Consider the following 19,681-nt stretch of genomic DNA (forward strand, 5'->3'; position numbering starts at 1 on the left):
CCAGTGTCCCGATATGTAATAGAACTTATCAAAAAATGTAATAAGATCTATTGCTTTTTACTTTAATGTAGATGTCTGCAAGTGTAAATAAGTACTTAGGATCATAAAAAAGTGTACTCCACATCAAGAACAACTGTGTTATGTCAAAAGCGATGTTTAAGAAAATCTTTTACTTACACAATCTTTTATTCAGAGGGTAGCCAGATGGAGTAACTCTAAAACCTTTTGTCACTTGTTTGGAGTATGGCCTATAAATCAAAGATTTTCCCCTCAACATAAAAGCAATCAAATAAAAGGATGAAGAGATAAGATTGAGTTGAGTTTTGAGTGCACATGGATGAATTACTTGTGCTTGATGCAAACAAGTTTTATATCTTTAAAATGTTTTACCATATATTGAAACTTAAAAAAAACTTGTAAAAGGAAGAGCATAGAAAACTTTGCAATGCATTTTTAAGAATCACTTATTTTCATAACATCTAGACTATAATGGATAGATTAAGCCTTTGTTTGCCAAATCTTAAGACAAAATGTCATTAGATCAGGAATATTCTAAAATGCTCCCAAAAACTACTATAACCTCATCTTTAGACATAATCCTAACCATGGCCACCACACAAACCCTGACCACAGCACAAATTTTAAAAAAGCTGGACTGTGGAGCATTTGCTTGGAAGCACTTGGAATTGCATTGGACATTTGTGAATTGTTCTTTAATTAAAGATACGTTTTCACATGCACGAGATCCCTCATTTTCACATGGCTGAAAATCTCTTAAACTGCCCCTTTGACTTTGAAACAATTACATTTTATCCTTAATTAAAACTCAGAAAATGTCATTAAGTGTACATTTGTCCATCCATGTCTGGGAGAGCTGAGGAGAAGCAGGAAGTCAGCCCAGGTCAGGAATGTCAGACAGGAAGTCCTCCTTGTGTTTGGATGACTACTTCTGAAATAGACTTCCTGTTCCCTTCGATCGGTTGGGTGGTGTTTCATTTAAGGTGGTGACAGGGAGGGTGGCCAAAAATACACAGTTGCATATCCCTCAAGTGATAAAACATCAATAAATAAAGGGGGTGGAAAAGTTATAGAGAAATTGGAGGAGATCACCCTTTTGCAGTTCCTATATACATTTGCTCTGTAGTTATAAAAGATGCATATCCACCCTTCAACGAGAAAGCTACATCAACCAACATTTCAGTCCATAGGGAACTATTAGCCTAAGTGGAAAAGCACTGTTAGTCTGTCACGATCCTCTGGTTATTATGGTGCTCTGCAAAGAAAACAAAATCTAGTCACAAGCTATTTTTAGCATATACTGCTGCTAAGGACAAACACTAAAAGACAAAGCCTTCAAATTTTGCCATAGATGTTTTGCAAACTGTAAATAACCACAGAAGCATCTGAATCAGCTAGATGAAAATGAATGTAATGCATAATGTATAGTCTGTTGGTCATCATTCCAAAAAAACAACAAATAACTTTCTTAAGGGGGTTGTTTAGGCAATATAGAACAACTAATTGTACGTTATTTACAGCAGAAAACCAAATAAACTAATAAATGGACACTGAATATTTATCGGAATTACAATAAAAGACAACGAGATGAAGGAGTAAAATGTGAGACATGATAAATGTGGGCTACTGCAACTGACCAATGAGAATAAAGTATTCCAGAGAGCTGAATAATAATAGTCTATTTATGTATAAACTTACCATCAGAATCCATTTCAACACAGTTGTGTGTTACTACGATTCATTTAGTCATGTTTGTAGAGCATGTTTTGGCAGAGACCAGAGACAGATGTAAACAGTCATGGGGTAGGTCACATGCCACGACACTTATACAAATAAACACATTCATTAAGGGGCCTCTGAACTTAGGTTCCTCTCATGTTTGCTCTGCAACCAGCAGCTGTAAGCGATCACAGGGACATTGGTAAGAACTTTTCTGGAACAATACAAATAATTGCCTATGACTCTGTCACAGACGCATAAAATCTTTGTTCGATTATCCCAAGCACTTCCTCTTAAACATTGAATTATAACTACCTCAGACACAGAGAGGCACTGTTGCACATGAAGGCCACCCCCACACTCACCGCTCACCATCTGGATCATTAGAGGGCGGAGTGGCCCGCTTTCCCTCCGTCCCTCTTGTGCTCTCTCCCTTCCTCCCTTCCCTTCCTGCCCGGCCTCTGAGCAGAGGATGTGTCTGGGAGTATGAGAGAGGAAGACTGGCGGTGAAGTGGGTATGTACCCTCTCTTCTTCGTCTCCCTCGTTACTCTTCTCTGTCTCTGCTGATTGCTCTATCTGGCAACACTGAGCAGGCCCTCTGGGCAGGGCAGTCTCTTAGTGGCGGAACGGTGGACGGTGGAACAACAAGCCTAAATGTCAGACGGAGATAAGAATGGCCAAGACAATCATGAAGGTACACATCCTTTTTTGTTTGTTTTCAATGAGGAGAGGCATCTGGGAAACGTTTGTTTATAATGTCATAATATTGCTCCGGTAAGAAAAAATCTATGTATATTTACGTAAGCTAAAAAGAATAGGCATACATGTTTCTGCCAGGGGATTTGCTACATAAATGCCCCTCTAAACCCATCTTGTATATATATATATATATATATATATATATATATATATATATATATATATATATAACTACTACGGGTGGAAGGATTTAAATTTTGGTCAAACGCATGCATTTCAGCATGACGGAAATTAACAGCAAGGCCTTGTTGTAATTGCATATGTATGTAACATATACAAAATACAAACACAGTGCTGTGCAAAAATGCCATCCAATAAGGGAATTATCTCAAACACAGGGTTTCAAGAAGCTAATATCATGCAAAAATATATATAAAAAGATATATACATTAGCAAGATCTGTAGGTAAAAATAAAAAAAAACTTTAAGTTATAAAACTTTTAGGACATACCTACAACAAGCAGACTTTATTTGATGGTATATGGTTCTTCTGCAAGCCATAAATCGTTGTGGTTTTGGCCGGATTCCCAGTGAAGTACTACACTACCCACAATCCTGAAGAAAGAACCACCAATTAGAGAAGTCACTGTTACTGTGGCAAATTTAATGACAGCACAGCAACACAACTTAATGACATAATTGAATCAGTCTCACAACAATGTTCATCAACTTTTCGGTCCCTCATTTTCGCAGATGCTTAGAATATTTTCCTTATATTAATGCTTGTAAAGAAAAATATATAAAAATCAAATACCATTTTTATATTTTATTCAATACTGCATCACCATGGATGAATAGATTACAATTTGAAGCACTTTATGGGTTGTTCATAAAAAAAAAAAAATTAAGTACTACTAAGTCTATGTTCTATTTATTTTTTATTTTCGATTACCTTTCGAAAAGAATAAAAGATATTCAGGCAAGCACTTACTCTTGGTCTCTGCATTATGAACTCTCAAGGAGGGGGTAAAACCATGCAGTTTCTGCCCTGAAGCTGTTTTCTGAGTAATTGTAATCTTACATACTTTCCCGTGGGTGTTTCAGTTCTTGAACACCCAAGGATTGGGGAATATGAAATGGAAATTTTGAAACTTCAGACTTCAGTTCGGTCAGGACATCACTGAGTCATTATTTGGAGAAGAGATCCGTCTGCTGAGTTTAAGACTTTACTACTGTCAAAATTTTAAGATTTAGCCTTTTGCTGGTTAAAATAATCTCTGTCTCAGGAACACCAGGAAAAGTGAAGACTTTCACTGTTAAAGTCATTCACTGTGCAAGTCAGAAAAAACTCTCATTCTCAAACAAGGAGGCATTATTTAACACATTCAGCAATAACTTAATTTAACATTGCCACTGAACAGTTGCACAATTCATTGGATTTTTCTATGCTGTTGGCTTATCTCATTTGCTCAGTAGAATATGGGCTACATATTTTTTCTGCATTTTGACTGACAGATGCCATTGTCCCAGTCGAGGTGTGGCCAGAACTGGAGAGAGCCGAGTGTTTGGCTCGGGGTGCTGCGCTGAAATGGGCCTCAGGTGTTCTTTTGTCGTCCAGAGCATCTGGAGAGACTTGGACAATACAGGAAAAGGGAGAGTCAACGAACTGCATCGATTCATTCAAGGTTAAAGGTAAGTAAAGGTCATTATTTCACATCAATTAGAATGCCTCTAAAAAGTTTTTGCCCAGCAATGTCTGCAAGAAAAGTCATATACTCACTTGTATTTTTCTTAAGTCAGTTGTACAGTCCTACCTGGAAGGTGTCGACTGGGGTCTTGGCCAATTGCGAGAGGCACGAGCTGAGCTGAGAGAAGTGTCTCATGATTTGCACAAGGCTGACTTGGAGTCCAAGAAAAATTCTGAAGAAGTAACTACACTGGAGACTCTTCGGGAGATTTCTGTCTCTCACCGCCAGCTCCTTGCTGCAGTTAGTAACCTACCACGTCTCTATAAAGGTTAGTGATTCCCTATCCTTTTCAGTGCACAGGGGTGTCCAGTCCTTGTCTTGGAGCCCAACATCCTTAGAAGTTTAGCTCCAACTTTAGTCTCAACATACATGCCTGAACATTTGACCTTGATTACCTTGAATCAGTTTTGGTTTTTTAAATTGATGATAGAGCTAAATTCTGTTGGACAGATATCTTGGACTCCAATTACATTATTTTCTTTTAGGCCTACTTGCAAGGCAGAGCAAGAACCTTGCTGAGTAACAAAATTGCTATTAAGGTGGACATGTTTACAGCTAGCTAGCTAAACCGTAACACAAATCTATCAAACACTTATGTACTGAGGTTAGCCAAAATGATGCAAGATTACACTCTATGTATGTACATTGGGGCTATCATTTGCTATGTCAATCTCTTTCATGTCAGTGCGGAGTATGGTGCTAGAGACCGAGAGACTAGTGGAGTCTCGGAGACTATTGGAAGCTCATGCTCGACTAATGGAACTAGAACACTGGCAGGATGAGGTACTGCTACAGCTTCAGGGACCCAGGGGATCGCCTGGAACGGGGTTAAACTCTGAGGATGAGGAGTTAGTGCGGAATTATTTCTCAGGCGTTGGACGCTTGGTGGATGCCCTTGCCAAGGAGCTCTGGGCAGTGGTGGGGAGTGGGTTGTCACTTGCCTGTCAGAACCCCACGCTTTTTGTGTCAGCTGTACGGATAGTGGAGCGTGAGGAAGCACTAGATCAGATGTTTCTGGAGGAGCGGAGGTCAACATCGGGACAGAACATGCCCATGCCCCCTGGGAGACCACGTTGCTGGAGGGACCGCTTCTTCAAGGTCTGATGATAAGCAAATTTCCTATTGGTAGAAGTACTGGGAATTTTTTTTGTAATATGATAAAACTACATTTTAAGTGTAAAAAGTATTTTTTAAATTCACTTAATATTTACCTGTTCTACTATTTGGTCAGGTGATGGAGGAGGCAGTGTCAGCACGTTTCCGTAGTGTGTCGTACTTGCACACACGAGGACCAGGGCTTGCAAGTCACTTGTCTGCTCTCCAGCACTGCATTAAGGGAGACCTTTCAACAGTGCGGAATTTTCTCGAACAATGTGTTCCATCTCACTACCGTCTAACAAGAACTTATCTGCGATTCTGCCACCAGTTCTTGCAGAACCATCTTGGACTGGTTAGTGGATGGGAGCTAGAGGGTGGGGAAATCTTCGCTGTTCTAAACTGGGTTCTGCACATATACAACAGGTAAGTAAAGATTATGCTTAAATCGAATTTGGTCTGTGGGTAATCAGAAAACCCTACACGAGAACTTGTTCTTTTAGCTCAGAGATGATGGGTGAGCCAGCCCTTGTAGCTGAGCTAGACATTGAGGACATGGGACCTCTCATATCGCAGGAAGGTCTCGAGCAGCTGCAGAACAAATACGTCCAAAAAGTTCGGGTAAGACCCAAGGAAGAGTTTTAGCCTCTAAATTTTGTAACATTTACATTATCTTGTCGGAATGAACAGGCCACAAGTTCTTGAGTAATTTTACTGTGATTGTTTGTAGAAGAGTGTCTCAGAGTGGATGCACAAGGCTCTAGAGGTGGAGCTGACAGACTGGCAGAGGGATCAGGAACCAGACATTGATCATGAAGGCTGCTATCACACCAGCCTTCCCACCATCATTGCACAGGTAATAAAGCAATGGCTAAACTACAATAAGCAGAGTTTTGGCACTGATATACATATGAACTGCTCTGGTGTCTGTATTGTTAGATGCTAGAAGAAAATGCACGGGTGGCTTTGATGATAAGTGAAGCTCTGCGGGACCAGACAATCCAAATGGGGCTTTATGAGATGGAGAACCTCCTCAGCCGGTGTGTATGTTTAGCAATACCAGGAAATCAAAACTCTTATTGATTATATCCAACGTTTTATACTTTCCTCTCACTACGTCTAAACAGATTTCGAGATGCAATCATAGTATTTGGGAAGGAGCATCGCAGGGATTCAGCCATAAACAGTAACAAGTTCTACCTACATTATCTCCTGGCCTGCATCAACAACTGCATCATCCTCAAGTGAGATGGTGTACACGTATCTTTTTACAGTATGTCTGTATTTATGTGATGTTTGTTTGAAAATGCGTGTGTTTTAAATTGTTTTGTGTGCATTGGAGGTACTTGTAAGCAGTAATTCTCTGATTTAAAAATGGCCATCTAGAACCTCCACAGAGAGCCTGCAGCAGCAGTTGTGCTCCTACCCTTCAAACCGGTATTCTCGCATTTCACTTGGACCTCTGGCTGCCCTGGACCGTGCTGTGAGAAAAGCATGTCGCTTAGTCATGGACCATCTCTTGTTTGAGTTGCAACCTCATCTACAGGAGCTCCTGTCTCGTAACTGGCTGGCCCAGGGAGAAGTAACCCAAAATATGTGTGGGGTTTTAGAACGTCACTGTGAATTTTACAACAAGGTGCGGCAACCTTGTCGCCAGGTTAGTGTTTACACCAGGAATTAGAAACGATATCGACCAAACAATTAAATGAATGAATATATTATAATATAAATTATACCCAAAATGCTTTTGCATCATGTGATCTCCATTATCTACAGAGGCTAAAGGAGGAATGTCAGTGGCTAACTGTTGTTGAGTATGTCCGTACACTGATGCAGAAGAGATTGGTCTGCAGAAATAGTGATGAGCGAAACCAATTGGTCCAGCGAATGACACAGGATGCTCAGCTGCTGAGGGACCACCTTCAAAGCATGGTGAAAACACATTTACTATAAAGGGGTATTTGGTGTAATGAAATGTGTTTATGTGGTTTAAGTTTCAAAAAACACATTATTTTCCACATGCTGTACATTATTGTTTCTCCTCTATGGCCTACCTTTCAGAAACGTGTCATTTTTTTACAAAGCTCATCATCCTGAAAAGTGAGATGTGCTCTGATTGGCCAGCTATCCATTACATTGTGATTGGCTGAATAACTCAAGTGTGTGACGGAATTGTTATGCATGAACTGTTCTGGAACAGTGTTGTCAAAACAACTTAACCACTGATTTCTAGTTGTGTCCTCTTTTGGAAGTTCAAACAAAGTATTTTCGCTTTCACAATGAAAAAGCGTCTCCACAACATGGTGCCGTTGGCAACAGCGAGATTCAACGTTACGCCTTCTTTCTTTGCGTATGCATTTGGGCGGCGTTATGCAAATCTTCCCACATTGTGACGTAGACATGTGGGCATGTTTGAACAAGGCATTTTAGGTAGGCATGGAGGAGTCTTAACTTTTATAAAGAATATCTCATGTTTGAGACTTTATTCTTTGTAACACTGGGGATCTTATCTATTCATGAACAGCTTGTAACATTCTAAAGAGAAAGGAAAACTTGAAATCGCATCATATGACCCCTTTAATTTTGGGGAGAATTTTTATGTGGTTTAGGAGCAAGTCTTCTGGCAAGTACACCCAGATATACAGATTCAGCTTTGTCTAAATAAACAAATGCTTAGAATGAGTTAAATTAAAAACATTAACAAATAATAATCAAATTATTCATTAATTTCAAAACCTGAACTAAAGTTATTCATGAGAAACTGACTTGCACAATAGCAGCATTTAATTGATCTCCCAATGTCAATCCCAGTCTCAACCCAATCTCAATTTGAGTCTTTACTAATTCCAAAAAACATCTAAAGACTCATCTTTTTCGCCAGCACTTAACCAACTAATACTAGCACTTACCTTTTTAGTTTCTTGTCATATTCTTATGCACTTATCATATTCTTATGTAAAAAAAAACAAATAAACAAAAAAACAACCTAGCTATGTGTTCTGTACTAGACTAACTGAGACTTGTCATAACACTTGTATACTGCTGTTATTCTCTTGTTGGTCTGATTGCTTCTATTGCTCTTATTTGTAAGTCACTTTGGATAGAAGCGTCTGCTAAATGATTAAATGTAAATGTTAATGTAATGTATCTTATAGGACTTGGGTCAGGACGTCAGGTAGCAAACCTCTAGGAACAACACAAGAACAAGTCTATATACATTTGTGGAAATGAAATTACTCTCAGAATTTCACTCATGTAATGCCATTTTTACATTTAAAGGAGACTGATGGGACCATTGATGAGGTGAATCCCACAGCTTTGATAACTGCACTGGCTGACATAATCAATTTGAAAGACCCAAACATGCTAATACTGGAGATTTCTGTATTAGTAAACAAGTACCCTGATATAAGGTGAGATTTCAGACCAAGTATACCCCGAATATCTTCAAAATGCATTAGTAATAAATTAGTTTAATCTATGTTTAGTAATAAATTAGTTTAATCTATGTTATCTATGTAATCATAGTTTAATCTATGTCAAGAGACTTATAAAGTGTGTCTTTTCAGTGAGGAGCATGTCTCTGTCCTGATGGATGTAAGAGGAGATGTACCCAAAGACGTGCGGAAGTCAGTACTAGATTTTCTGGAACAGAGTGCCCCACCTTTACCACAAGGATACCGCCCTATATTCACAGAAATCCTTGTGCCCTCTTCCCGCATACAATTTTGTCTGCCTACTGCAAAATGCACTTGAGAAGCACTCAGAGAAATAACAGTACTGAATTATATCCGGCATAATGAACGGGAAATTCATTATTAATTCATCAGTATTCAGTAAGACTAGCCTACTTGTTATCTGATCTGTCTTGTCTGAAATTATACTGTGCCCAAATAATATTTACATTTACGATCTCACCAGATGCTTTCTTACAAATGAAAGTGCATAAACAAAATGTACATTCAAGAAATTAATAAAAAGAAAAATCTTGTGAGTTCTCCAACATGTAAGGTAGAAACAAGAGAAAGTAGTGCACATTTTGGCTCATTGTATTTTTAAATATTTGTGGGTGATCATTTTTTCAATGTACATGTATAGAAAAGTTCATGTTACCAAACATAGCATTCTCAAAGCCATTCAATCAATTGCTTTAAAACTTGTATATTGTGGTTCACTATGTATATTATGGTTGACTATTGGTCATTAAAGCAATGCATATTAAGAACAAATATCTAAAACTGATTCATCAATTCATAAAAATTCATTAATACAAGGGTATATCACTAACAAACAATAATGTAAATAATACATGTACATAAAACTGTACATTAATATACAATTGTACATCCACTGTACCATGACACATTATTTGACATATTATTTCAGCCATAGTAGTTTTATTAAGGCTAATATTGGACCAGTATATCTGTACATTTAATGAAACAAGACTATAAAAATTAGGAATATTACAAAAAAAGGTATAAATATAATAATACCAAGGTATTATTCTCTATGTTTAGAGGTATTCACCAATTTGGTTTCAAGCACTTACCTTGGATTAACAGCGTAACTTGGACTTGTATGTGATCTGTTTTTGTGTTATTAACACAATGCATAACACACATGTAAAAAAAAAAAAAAAGTATTGTGTAGTATGTAATTTTGGTAACGGCTGAGGAGGGGAAGCAGCCTTCAGTGGTCACGTGATCTTAGGGGCGTGACTTCACGAAAAACATGGCCGCGCCCGTCGAAATCATGATGGATTAATCTATTTGTGAACGATCAAGGCATTATTGTAAAAAATACATTAATAAATAAGTGTATTCACGTATAACTGAAGTGACAATGAAAACATTTTGCGGTCGTGCAAACCCAACAACCGGAGCGCTGGAATGGGTTGAAGAAAGCGAGGAGTATGATTACCATCAGGAGATTGCGAGGTATGTAAACCAGCTCATGTAACATCACCATGCGTCGACAACGACAATTTTTGCCTGTTTCTGTAGAAGTGATTAAATATATTGTTTTAAAAAAAGAAACGTATCAAAATGACGTGATGAACATACTTGACAGTGACTTGTTGTTTGTTCCTACACGTGGAAAGTGTGTTTCGGTAAAAGTGCTAGATAATCAATTACACTTACTCGAATTGTAATCATGCGATATCCTATTACATAAAGTGGGTGAATTATCTGGACCTGTCCTGATAATAGTTGCTGTGTCTTTTTCCCAGGTCCTGCTATGCAGATATGCTCCATGATAGAGACAGAGTGAGTTTTGTTGTCATGTAATAAGGCAAGGAAATTCTGTAAACCAAAATTGTTCCAATATAAGTCTAGCTTCTCTGATAAAAATGTGAAACAGAAAATCACAATGACATAATGGTGAATAACTGTGCCTTTAGGATTAGCTTAATTTGTCATATTTTCCAAAGCAAGCATATAGAGCTGAAATGTTGCTACTGATTTTTCTGCTTCGTGTACTGAAGAATGAGAAATACTACGAAGGCATTCGAGCAGCGGTGAGCAGAGTAAAGGCACGTGGTGAACGAGTAGTGGTCCTGGACATCGGCACTGGGACGGGTTTGCTCTCCATGATGGCTGTGACGGCTGGAGCCGATTACTGCTATGCTATAGAGGTGCTCACTAATGCTCATGTATTGAATGTTGAGAAATAAGATGGAATTTGAATGAAGACAAATATATGAATCCCGGACAGGTGTTTAAACCCATGGCACAGGCTGCCACTTGCATCGTGGAGAGGAACGGCTTCTCGGATAAAATCAAGGTCATCAACAAACACTCCACAGAGGTTACAGTTGGACCAGGTTAGACAACCATCCATATGCTTTTAATACGCATAGATCAAATAGGTTCAGTGCATTGGTTTTATATAGTAGTAGTAATTATACAACTGATAATTACAGTCCCAAATGTTGATTGATCATTACAACTTTCAAGCCATATTAAAATATATGATAATCTGAGAAATATGAGAAAATCAACTTGAATATGTGTCATATAAATTCTGTTCTAAACATCTTGGATAAATCATCTATATCACCTTGCATTGCATTCTTGCAACTATAAATGTATTTGTATCTGTAGATGGAGACATGCAAGAAAGAGCTAACATCCTAGTCACAGAGCTGTTTGATACAGAGCTGATCGGTGAAGGAGCATTGCCCAGCTATGAACATGCACACATGCACCTCGTCCAGGTAAATACAGTTGTAAACTGCAGTTTAACATTTTGCTGCATCTTTGAAGTGTTTAATGGAGCTGCTCTCACCGGCACAGGCAGGTTGTGAGGCTGTGCCGCATCGTGCAACAATCTATGCCCAGCTGGTGGAGTCGGACATGCTGTGGAAATGGTCACAGCTCCAACCCATAGACGTGGATGGGAACAAACTGCTGCCCCCTCCTGCTGTGGTGAAGTGTGCAGGAGCGCCCTCTGTCTGTGACATCCAGCTTAGCCAGGTGCCACCAGAGTCTTTCACTCCCCTCGGGCCCATCTGCACCATGTTCAGGTACAAGTCTGGCTGTGATTTAGCTCTCTAGATTAAAAGATTCTAGATTCTGTGTGACTCATCTTTCTTCCACTCTAGTGTGGATTTCAGCAAACCGGTTAGCAGCACTGCTCAGTCCTACATGGCACAGTTCAAAGCCAAGACCAACGGGAGAGCACAGGTGGTCTTATCCTGGTGGGACATCGACATGGACCCTGATGGCAACATTGTGTGCACTATGGCCCCCAGCTGGAACTACTCAGATCCTCGTACTTACCCTGTAAGTACTGGTGCTTAGCCACTAACATTCATGTGTGAATATCAAAAATATGTCCCGGGAATTTTTCACCTGAAGATGAAAAAATTAAGAAATTATATGTTGTATAGAAAAGAAGCTTATACTTCCTCCCGTTATTTATTTTATTTTCATGGAAATAGACCTGGTAATTTTTGTTTTTGAATTGTTTTGAAGTTTGATTGTAATTCCCATTATTGTCATTAATAATTCTTATGAGATCCATTGCAGAAATGCACAATTCTCTTTGGTTTTCTCTGCATATATAAAAAAGAATAATGTAGAGATGTATAAATAATTTTAATATATTTTGGCATTACAGTATTAAACATATTTTTGTATATATATATATATATATATATATATATATATATATATATATATATATATATATATATATATTATAGCGAAACAAAATAAATATTGCTAAAAAAGGATCTAATTTTATGAATTCTAATGTTTTATACAGTGACAATATTAAACATTAACCTAAAAATCTTTAACATTGTATGACCAAACTATCTTTGTCTTGGTATATTTGATTATTTTTCATCATGTGATGTGCAGTGGAGGGATCACTGGATGCAGAGTGTCTACTTCCTTCCTGCAGAGGAGAATGTGTCAGAAGGAGAAGAGCTTAATTTAGTTGTCTCCCATGATGACTACAGTCTCTGGTACAGTCTTACGCAGAGGTGAGGTGGTTCTGAGCAGTGTTTGTTTAGGCATGATAACAAGATCTCAGCTTTAACTAAGACAGGACATAACCAGTTTCTGAGGAAGACTTATATTTTACTTGATATTTTCTATTTTATAGTGAACTAAATGATGTCAAAGTGGCAAAGTTTCGACCATGCTGCACCTGTCAGGCCCACTTGGTCTGGACGAGACCTCGTTTCGGGGAACTGAACGACGAGCAGAGGACAGAGAGTTACGTGAACGCATTACGTAGTGTAAGCTATCTAATGATTTACATGTGAGCTTGAAGTGCCTCGTTCTGTTGACTGGAAATGGCTCAAAATGTAGTATTTCATGTATGCTTGCAGATTCTGAAACCAGACAGTGTGTGTTTGTCTGTTAGTGATGGGAGCCTGTTACCCATTTTTGCTCATCTGCTTGGATCTAAAAAGGTGAGTAGGTCTTTTTTTTTCTTTTTGCGTGAGTCAGAAGGTTCTCAGATTTGCAAGCTTCCTTTGGAGGCAGCATCCTAAGTTTTGTGGGAACTTTAAGTAAGTTAAATGCCAGTCTATGCACTAGATGACTGATTTCAGTTGCGTTTGATGATAGCATGTTGTTAAGCTATTAATGCAGTGTTGGCTAAATAATATGTTTTGAGCTAAACTGAACTATTTCTTATTGAGTAAGTTAGTCATTTTAAGTTAATTATAAGCCACTATGCACCACACAACTTTCATTTGACATAAGTAGAGTTTGAGGTTAGCATGTTGCTAAGCTAACAATGCAGTGTTAGGTTTTGAACGAAAATACACAATTTCTAGCAAGTAAATAGTACATTTTAAGTAAATTATAAGCAACCTGAGACTACTTGAAATTGATTTCAATTGAGTTTGATGTTCTCATATTACTGAACTAATAGTGCAATATCGGGTAAATAATCAGTTTTGAATAAAACTAAACCATTTATATCAATAACTCTAAGCATTGAATGAATGATTTACATTTTTATTGCCTTATCCATTGCCTTTTCTGTGAAGGATAAATGCTGTGTTACCTTAAAATTGAGCCAAAATTAGGTATGCTAGGAGGCAATACAAATAAGTGAAAAACTGTCTAGGTAGGCAGCTCACTGGGTTTTAGAAGAGAACATACTGTAGATCTTTCTGTCTCTGTCTTTTCAGGTGTTCAGCTTGGAAAACTCTGGAATGGCGAGACAAGTGATCGAACAGGTGAGATTTTGAATCGAAACAAATATTAACCTAAATGAGTTCAGACAGGATTGATTGGTAATGAATGTTTATTTCCTTCCCACAGGTGTTGCATGCTAACTCACTGAAGCATGGGGTACAGTTGCTGGGAATACGACCTGAGCAGCTCTCATTAGCTGACTTAGAAGGAAATCAGGTACAAATTAAACCGAATGTGTATTGACTGTGATGCCATCTATATATGTACTCTAAAGAATTTGTAGAGTTTCAGAGACATTGCAGATTCAGAATTTATCACAACAACAAATACACTACCATTTCTATATGTAATATATGTGTGTGTATTTTTATTATGTATACATAAATACACACCCATACAGTATATATTTTGAAAATATTTACACGTATATATTTATATAATATAAATATATAATATTTATAATATTTTATTATTTAATATACCAATATAACATATTTTTCTTAAATATATACATGCATGTCTATTTATATATACATAATAAATGTTTTGTTTCATTCAGCAAAGGATTCATTAAGATGGTCTTAAGTGACAGTAAAAACATTAATAATGTTAAAAAGTATTTCTATTTCAAATAAATGCTGTTTCTAATAATCAAATCATTCTCAAAAATGTATCACAGTTTCCACAAGAATCATAAGCAGCACAACTGTTTTCAATGTTGATAATTAGAAATGTTATCAATAAGAAATGCAAATATTCAAAATTGCAAATGTGGTTGAGTATACCATGTATTTTTGACTCCTCAGATTTCCGTGTTGATGGGAGAGCCATACTTCAGCACCAGTCTTCTGCCGTGGCACTCTCTGTTTTTCTGGTACTGCCGCACTGCCGTGGCACAGCTGCTCCATCCCAATGCCACCATCCTGCCCCGTGCTGCCACTCTTTTCATAGTCGCTGTTGAATTTCAGGTTAATGTTTTTTTTTTTTATTACTTGTTGGATATAAATTTTTTAGTATGCAATTATATACTGCCTGTTAAATAGAGCTGGGTTTCTCATTCACAAGCTTTCAATTTGATTCAATATCGATGATTTTGGATTTATATCAGGTACAAGTTCTTATTAAAGCACCAAAGCACAATGCTTATTGCGATTTATGGTAGGAAATGTCCTTCAGCGTTTCATCCATTAACTTAAAACAGACTACACTAATACACGATTTTTGGGATTTAAGTTACGTGAAAAAAAAAAAAGAGAATCGATTAAAACCGAGATATTGATATTTTTTCCCCAGCCCTAATATTAAACATGTATGAATTCTGAATCAGGATCTGTGGCGAATCCGTGCTCCTTGTGGTACCTGCGAAGGCTTTGATGTCAGTCCTATGGATGAAATGATTCAGGTAGGCACCAGTAACAGGTTTTGGTCTGAACACAAACTGTGTGAAATTTGAATGCAGTTGATTAATATGCTTTTGTGATGAACTCCACCCACAGCAATCTTTGGATTATCGTGAATCCTGGGAGGCAGAGCCACATCCACTGTGGGAATACCCATGTCGTGCTCTGACCAAACCACGGCCAGTTTTGACCTTTGACTTTACGCAGTGTGTTCCTGACCAACCAGTTAACAGTGATGGAACTGTGCCATTCACCAGGTAATATGAACATATTACAGTTAGCATATAGCATAAAACATTATCAAATTATTATATTCAATTGGAAAATTATTAAAATTGTATGTATAATAGAACTATTATTTTATTACAACTATGTATGTATTAATTTATAACAGATGTAAAATGTATTCATGTTTTAGCATGGTTTTTAAAATGTTAAAATAGAAATTCATAATTTTAAATAACAAACAAATATATTGTTATTAAAACAAAAGTTTGGGGTCTCTTGGGCTCACCAGTGCTGATATTATTTGATCAGTAAAAGCAGAAATATTCAGATTTTTTTTTATATTAATGATATCAAATATAACTGTTTTCTATTTTAATGTTTTTTTTTTCCTGTGACATCAAAACTGACTTCAGAAATCATTCGAATATGCTAATTTGCTACTCAAGAAAAAATATATTTTTATATAGTGTTATCAATATTGAAAACAATGAAATTCAGAAACATTTCTTTTAAGATCTTGTTATAAACAGCATTTATTTTAAATGGAAATCTTTTGTAAAATAAATATCTTTACCTTTGCTCAAATGTTATGTCCTCGCTGAACAAAAATGAATTTCTTACTGAACCCCAAATATTTGTGTTATAAAAATACACACCTAATAGACATTATGCAGAGGATGCTAGGTTGCTCTTGAATGTACTCCTGAGGGCTGATGATATTTCAGGAGAGGACGCTGTCATGGCGTGGCTCTCTGGATGGAGTATCAGCTGACTGAGGACATCACCGTAAGCAGCGGCCTAACCAAACCAGTCAGTGAAGAGGTATTTGCCAAAATAACAAACAATATCTGCATTCAGATGAAACGTCAGGCTTCATAAATCTTCCTCAATGAAGCTGAAATTGAAATTCAGATAAGATTATAATAATCATGCGACTCTCTTGACCTCTTCACTTTAATTGCTTTTCTCATTCCACAGGGAGCTTGTGAATGGAACCCACACCGGAAACAAGGAGTGTTCTTCTTCAGATCCACAAGGGAAACTTCTGGGGATGGAAGGGAAGATCTTACCTATAATTTAACCTTTCAACCTCATACTGGTGACATTAAAATGGACTTCACCATCACAGAACCTTGACCGCTGACCAAGACTCAAACTTTCTCTGAACAGTCAGATGAATTCTAACACGTATAGCTATGAGCTATAACTTTGTGTTGTGTGCAGAGGTTCACTGTGATTACATACTATGAAAGATCCAATTCTCATGATGCTGTTTTAAGTAGTGATATTAAGTCTTGAAGTCTTGCAGTATAAAAATGAGGTGAAAGTCTATGTATTATTTAACAAATTTTATTAAGCATTTGATTTTAGCTTAAAATATCACCTTATTCTATACATGAGCAGCTGCTTTGGATTTTCAAATAAAACAAATTACACTCAACGTGGATATTTCTTTGTTGTACATGATGATGACATAATATAATGCAGAGATGTATTCATATTTTTACCATTTTCGGTTTGAAAAGAGACAACCAAACAGAAATTTTCAGTTTTTGTCACGTATGGGTAACTTTAGTGCATTCCATTGTCAAGTGACGCACTGTGAACTGCATCCCTGCTGATTACACAGATCTGGGCCTCAATATTGTAGAATGGTAACGGAATGTAATAATATCTCAAAAGCGAGTGTTTATGCATCAGCTATATCAGTGTTGGCCAGCAGAACCTTCTCTCCAGGTTTGAAGGCGGGCATGCCCAAATATGGACAACTGGCACATCGGAAGGCATCGCCCAGATAACACTACAGAGGAAAGAATTGTTAGGTGTCCATTTATACAAAAATTCAAAGTCATAATTTGTACAAAGAAGGTAATAGATTTAATTATAAAAATATGTACACTTCCGCATGCTGATTTGGGCTGGATGGCTTTCTGAGTTGCTTTAGTCTCCTCTTCCAATTCTTCAGCAAGACCACAAGTGCTACAGACCAAGAAGAGTCATATTAGTTCAATGGATACACTTTCATTCTTTTTGATTTAAGGTAATCACCAATTTTTGCAGGCCTTCTTTTTCTTTTTGGAGTCGTCTCCACAGGAAGCCTTGAGAGAGGACGGGTCAGGCTTTTTCAGATCATCAGCATCCAAAAGTGCATCAGAATCTACCAAATCCTAAAGAATGAAGGAGTAGAACAATGTGGTGGGTGATGCACAAAAGGCACAAGATTGACAGATACCAAAACCCATCTTTACATACCACATCATCGTCATCCATATCATTGGCTGACAGGGTCCACTTTTGTGCGATGCTTGGATCAAGAGCTGGTTTCTCTGCAGAAAGCAAGTGTTGTGGATTTATTTATCTCTCAATTAGAACATTTTTGCAACTGGAAGTTATAAACTCGCAACAGCATTTTTTTTTTTAAAGAGGAAAAGATTGAATTGTGTTGTAACTGAATAAAACTTAGTTCTTTAGACATAAGTGATATGTGAGGGAAAATTTCAGAACTGGGAGATGTATTCTCATGAACTTGTGTTACATTTAATGTGTCAGTGCTTAAAACCCACAGACCTGTTGTAGTGGTTTTCTTGCCAAAGGAAAGTTTCAGTTGTGTTGAGGATCCGACCTCAAAGTTAGGTTTAGATGCCGACATGCGCACCCTTAAAAGTGTGCTTCCCTGGAACTCGGTGCGTTCTTTCAGAGCAGTGGCTGCTTCTGGGCTCAGCGGCTCGGTCTTTACCTGGGAAAGATATTTGTGTCATCAGTCAAGTGTTCATGCGAGGCCTTTTGAAATCAGCAATTTTGTTACAATTGTTAGATTTTTATTATAAAAAACAATCTATTATTATTATCATTATTAGTTACTATTATAATATTTTATTGAAATCAACTTATTAACTATAATTATTTATATATTTATAATAATGACATTTAAAAAAAAGAATTAAAATTATCAGTATTATTAACTGTTCTTACAATAATAAATAAACAATACATATTAATAATAATAATTTCAAAAGGCTAACAGAAACAAGTATATTTTTTTATCTATATCACCCATTCCTACATTGAATCAACTTAAAAAAAAAAAAAAAACTGAATACTGACCTCAGTGACAGATACTAATCCAGACAGTTTAATAGCTGACATCAGTTTCCCGGCGGTTCTCACACTATTGTCCTCAGAACCTAAGAAAAAAGATTGTTATGAGGTGAACCACTAGCATTGATTCATTTCACTTGAAAATGTTGTACTGACTGTGCCGTTCTGAATCAGATACCTGTTACCGGCTCTTCTAGCACCAGTTTGCCGCCAGGTTTCATTACTCTGGCCATCTCAGCCAACATTTCTGAACTGTGGATTGGTGAGCTGTCGGTCAGCAGGCCTGAGAGAACCCAGTCATAACTAGAAGCTGTGTGAGAGGCTAAAACAGACAGATTTTGTGGGTGACTGATTCCTTAAATTCTTTAACTTAGATTGAGACTTGAAAGTAATAAGCATGTTGCATATGCCTTCATACTTACAAAGTTGTAGTCTCTCCATGTTCTCCAAAGACACCAGGCTCTGGTTACCAACAGCAGAGCCCATGCTCTCAGCAAACTCCTTCAGTGCAGTGGGAGATGATGGCTGAGTCCATATCAACAGCACCCTGTCCCCTTCCTTCAGTCCAAGGTCTGCCATCACCTACTAATATACGTGTATATTAATATTAGAGATTCAAATACGTGTTTTGTGCCTTGTCTACACTAAACATTACAAATTACCATTCACGGTCAGATCTGCTGCGTCATAATGACGGTGCAGTTACAACACAACGTAAACACACACCAATGCGTTTCAGAGATAGATATCAATAACAATGTAATGAAAAAGCTCTAAACACGCCTCTCAGTTTAACCAAATACCACAGACATACTCAAATTAACAATATACACCTGTCCAACCTGTTAAATATTGTTTTTCCAACACCGGTCACAATGGACGTCGCAGTTACAATGTCGTCGCGCAGAAATGACGACAATTGATATTTCTAGAATAAAAGCATTGAACAGCTATCAACATTTTGCCGCAGAAGCGACCGAATGTTATAATTAAAAAACGGTTTTCATA

The 19,681-nt window shown here is 37.3% G+C and overlaps 3 protein-coding genes across 6 annotated transcripts; 2 read left to right on the top strand and 1 right to left on the bottom strand.

Annotated features, from left to right (window-relative positions):
* The first annotated feature begins 2,392 nt into the window (after positions 1-2,392).
* Positions 2,393-9,521, top strand: LOC113096610 (exocyst complex component 3-like protein). The gene is given in 14 exon segments (XM_026261979.1): positions 2,393-2,432; positions 3,953-4,041; positions 4,043-4,129; positions 4,234-4,453; positions 4,871-5,283; positions 5,417-5,706; positions 5,784-5,901; positions 6,011-6,136; positions 6,220-6,320; positions 6,408-6,524; positions 6,667-6,937; positions 7,057-7,212; positions 8,560-8,693; positions 8,850-9,521. Coding segments are annotated over 14 exon segments (2,349 nt in total). The 3' UTR covers positions 9,037-9,521.
* A 467-nt stretch (positions 9,522-9,988) lies between these two features.
* LOC113096605 (protein arginine N-methyltransferase 7-like) lies at positions 9,989-17,015 on the top strand. Its single transcript, XM_026261973.1, has 17 exons — positions 9,989-10,220; positions 10,514-10,550; positions 10,769-10,918; positions 10,999-11,107; positions 11,388-11,500; positions 11,580-11,809; positions 11,888-12,068; positions 12,651-12,775; positions 12,898-13,033; positions 13,127-13,210; positions 13,940-13,987; positions 14,073-14,162; positions 14,753-14,914; positions 15,274-15,348; positions 15,443-15,603; positions 16,300-16,396; positions 16,553-17,015. The coding sequence occupies exons 1-17, from the start codon at positions 10,126-10,128 to the stop codon at positions 16,709-16,711; spliced, it is 2,052 nt and encodes a 683-aa protein (XP_026117758.1). The 5' UTR covers positions 9,989-10,125; the 3' UTR covers positions 16,712-17,015.
* Positions 16,909-19,592, bottom strand: LOC113096607 (anamorsin). 4 transcript variants are annotated; one of them, XM_026261976.1, is made up of 9 exons: positions 19,516-19,592; positions 19,096-19,255; positions 18,852-18,995; positions 18,680-18,759; positions 18,143-18,311; positions 17,828-17,901; positions 17,624-17,742; positions 17,473-17,554; positions 16,909-17,375 (listed from the first exon to the last, which is right to left on the bottom strand). In XM_026261976.1, the coding sequence occupies exons 2-9, from the start codon at positions 19,250-19,252 to the stop codon at positions 17,265-17,267; spliced, it is 936 nt and encodes a 311-aa protein (XP_026117761.1). In that variant the 5' UTR covers positions 19,253-19,255; positions 19,516-19,592; the 3' UTR covers positions 16,909-17,264. The 4 variants fall into 4 exon arrangements, with proteins under 4 accessions (XP_026117761.1, XP_026117760.1, XP_026117762.1 ...); XM_026261975.1 differs by having other exon boundaries at positions 19,096-19,258; positions 19,516-19,585; XM_026261977.1 differs by lacking the exon at positions 19,516-19,592 and adding an exon at positions 19,336-19,457 and having other exon boundaries at positions 19,096-19,258.
* Between the last annotated feature and the right edge of the window lie 89 nt (positions 19,593-19,681).

This window comes from Carassius auratus, unplaced genomic scaffold, assembly GCF_003368295.1.
Source record: "Carassius auratus strain Wakin unplaced genomic scaffold, ASM336829v1 scaf_tig00216000, whole genome shotgun sequence".
Classification (NCBI taxonomy): Eukaryota; Metazoa; Chordata; class Actinopteri; order Cypriniformes; family Cyprinidae; genus Carassius; species Carassius auratus.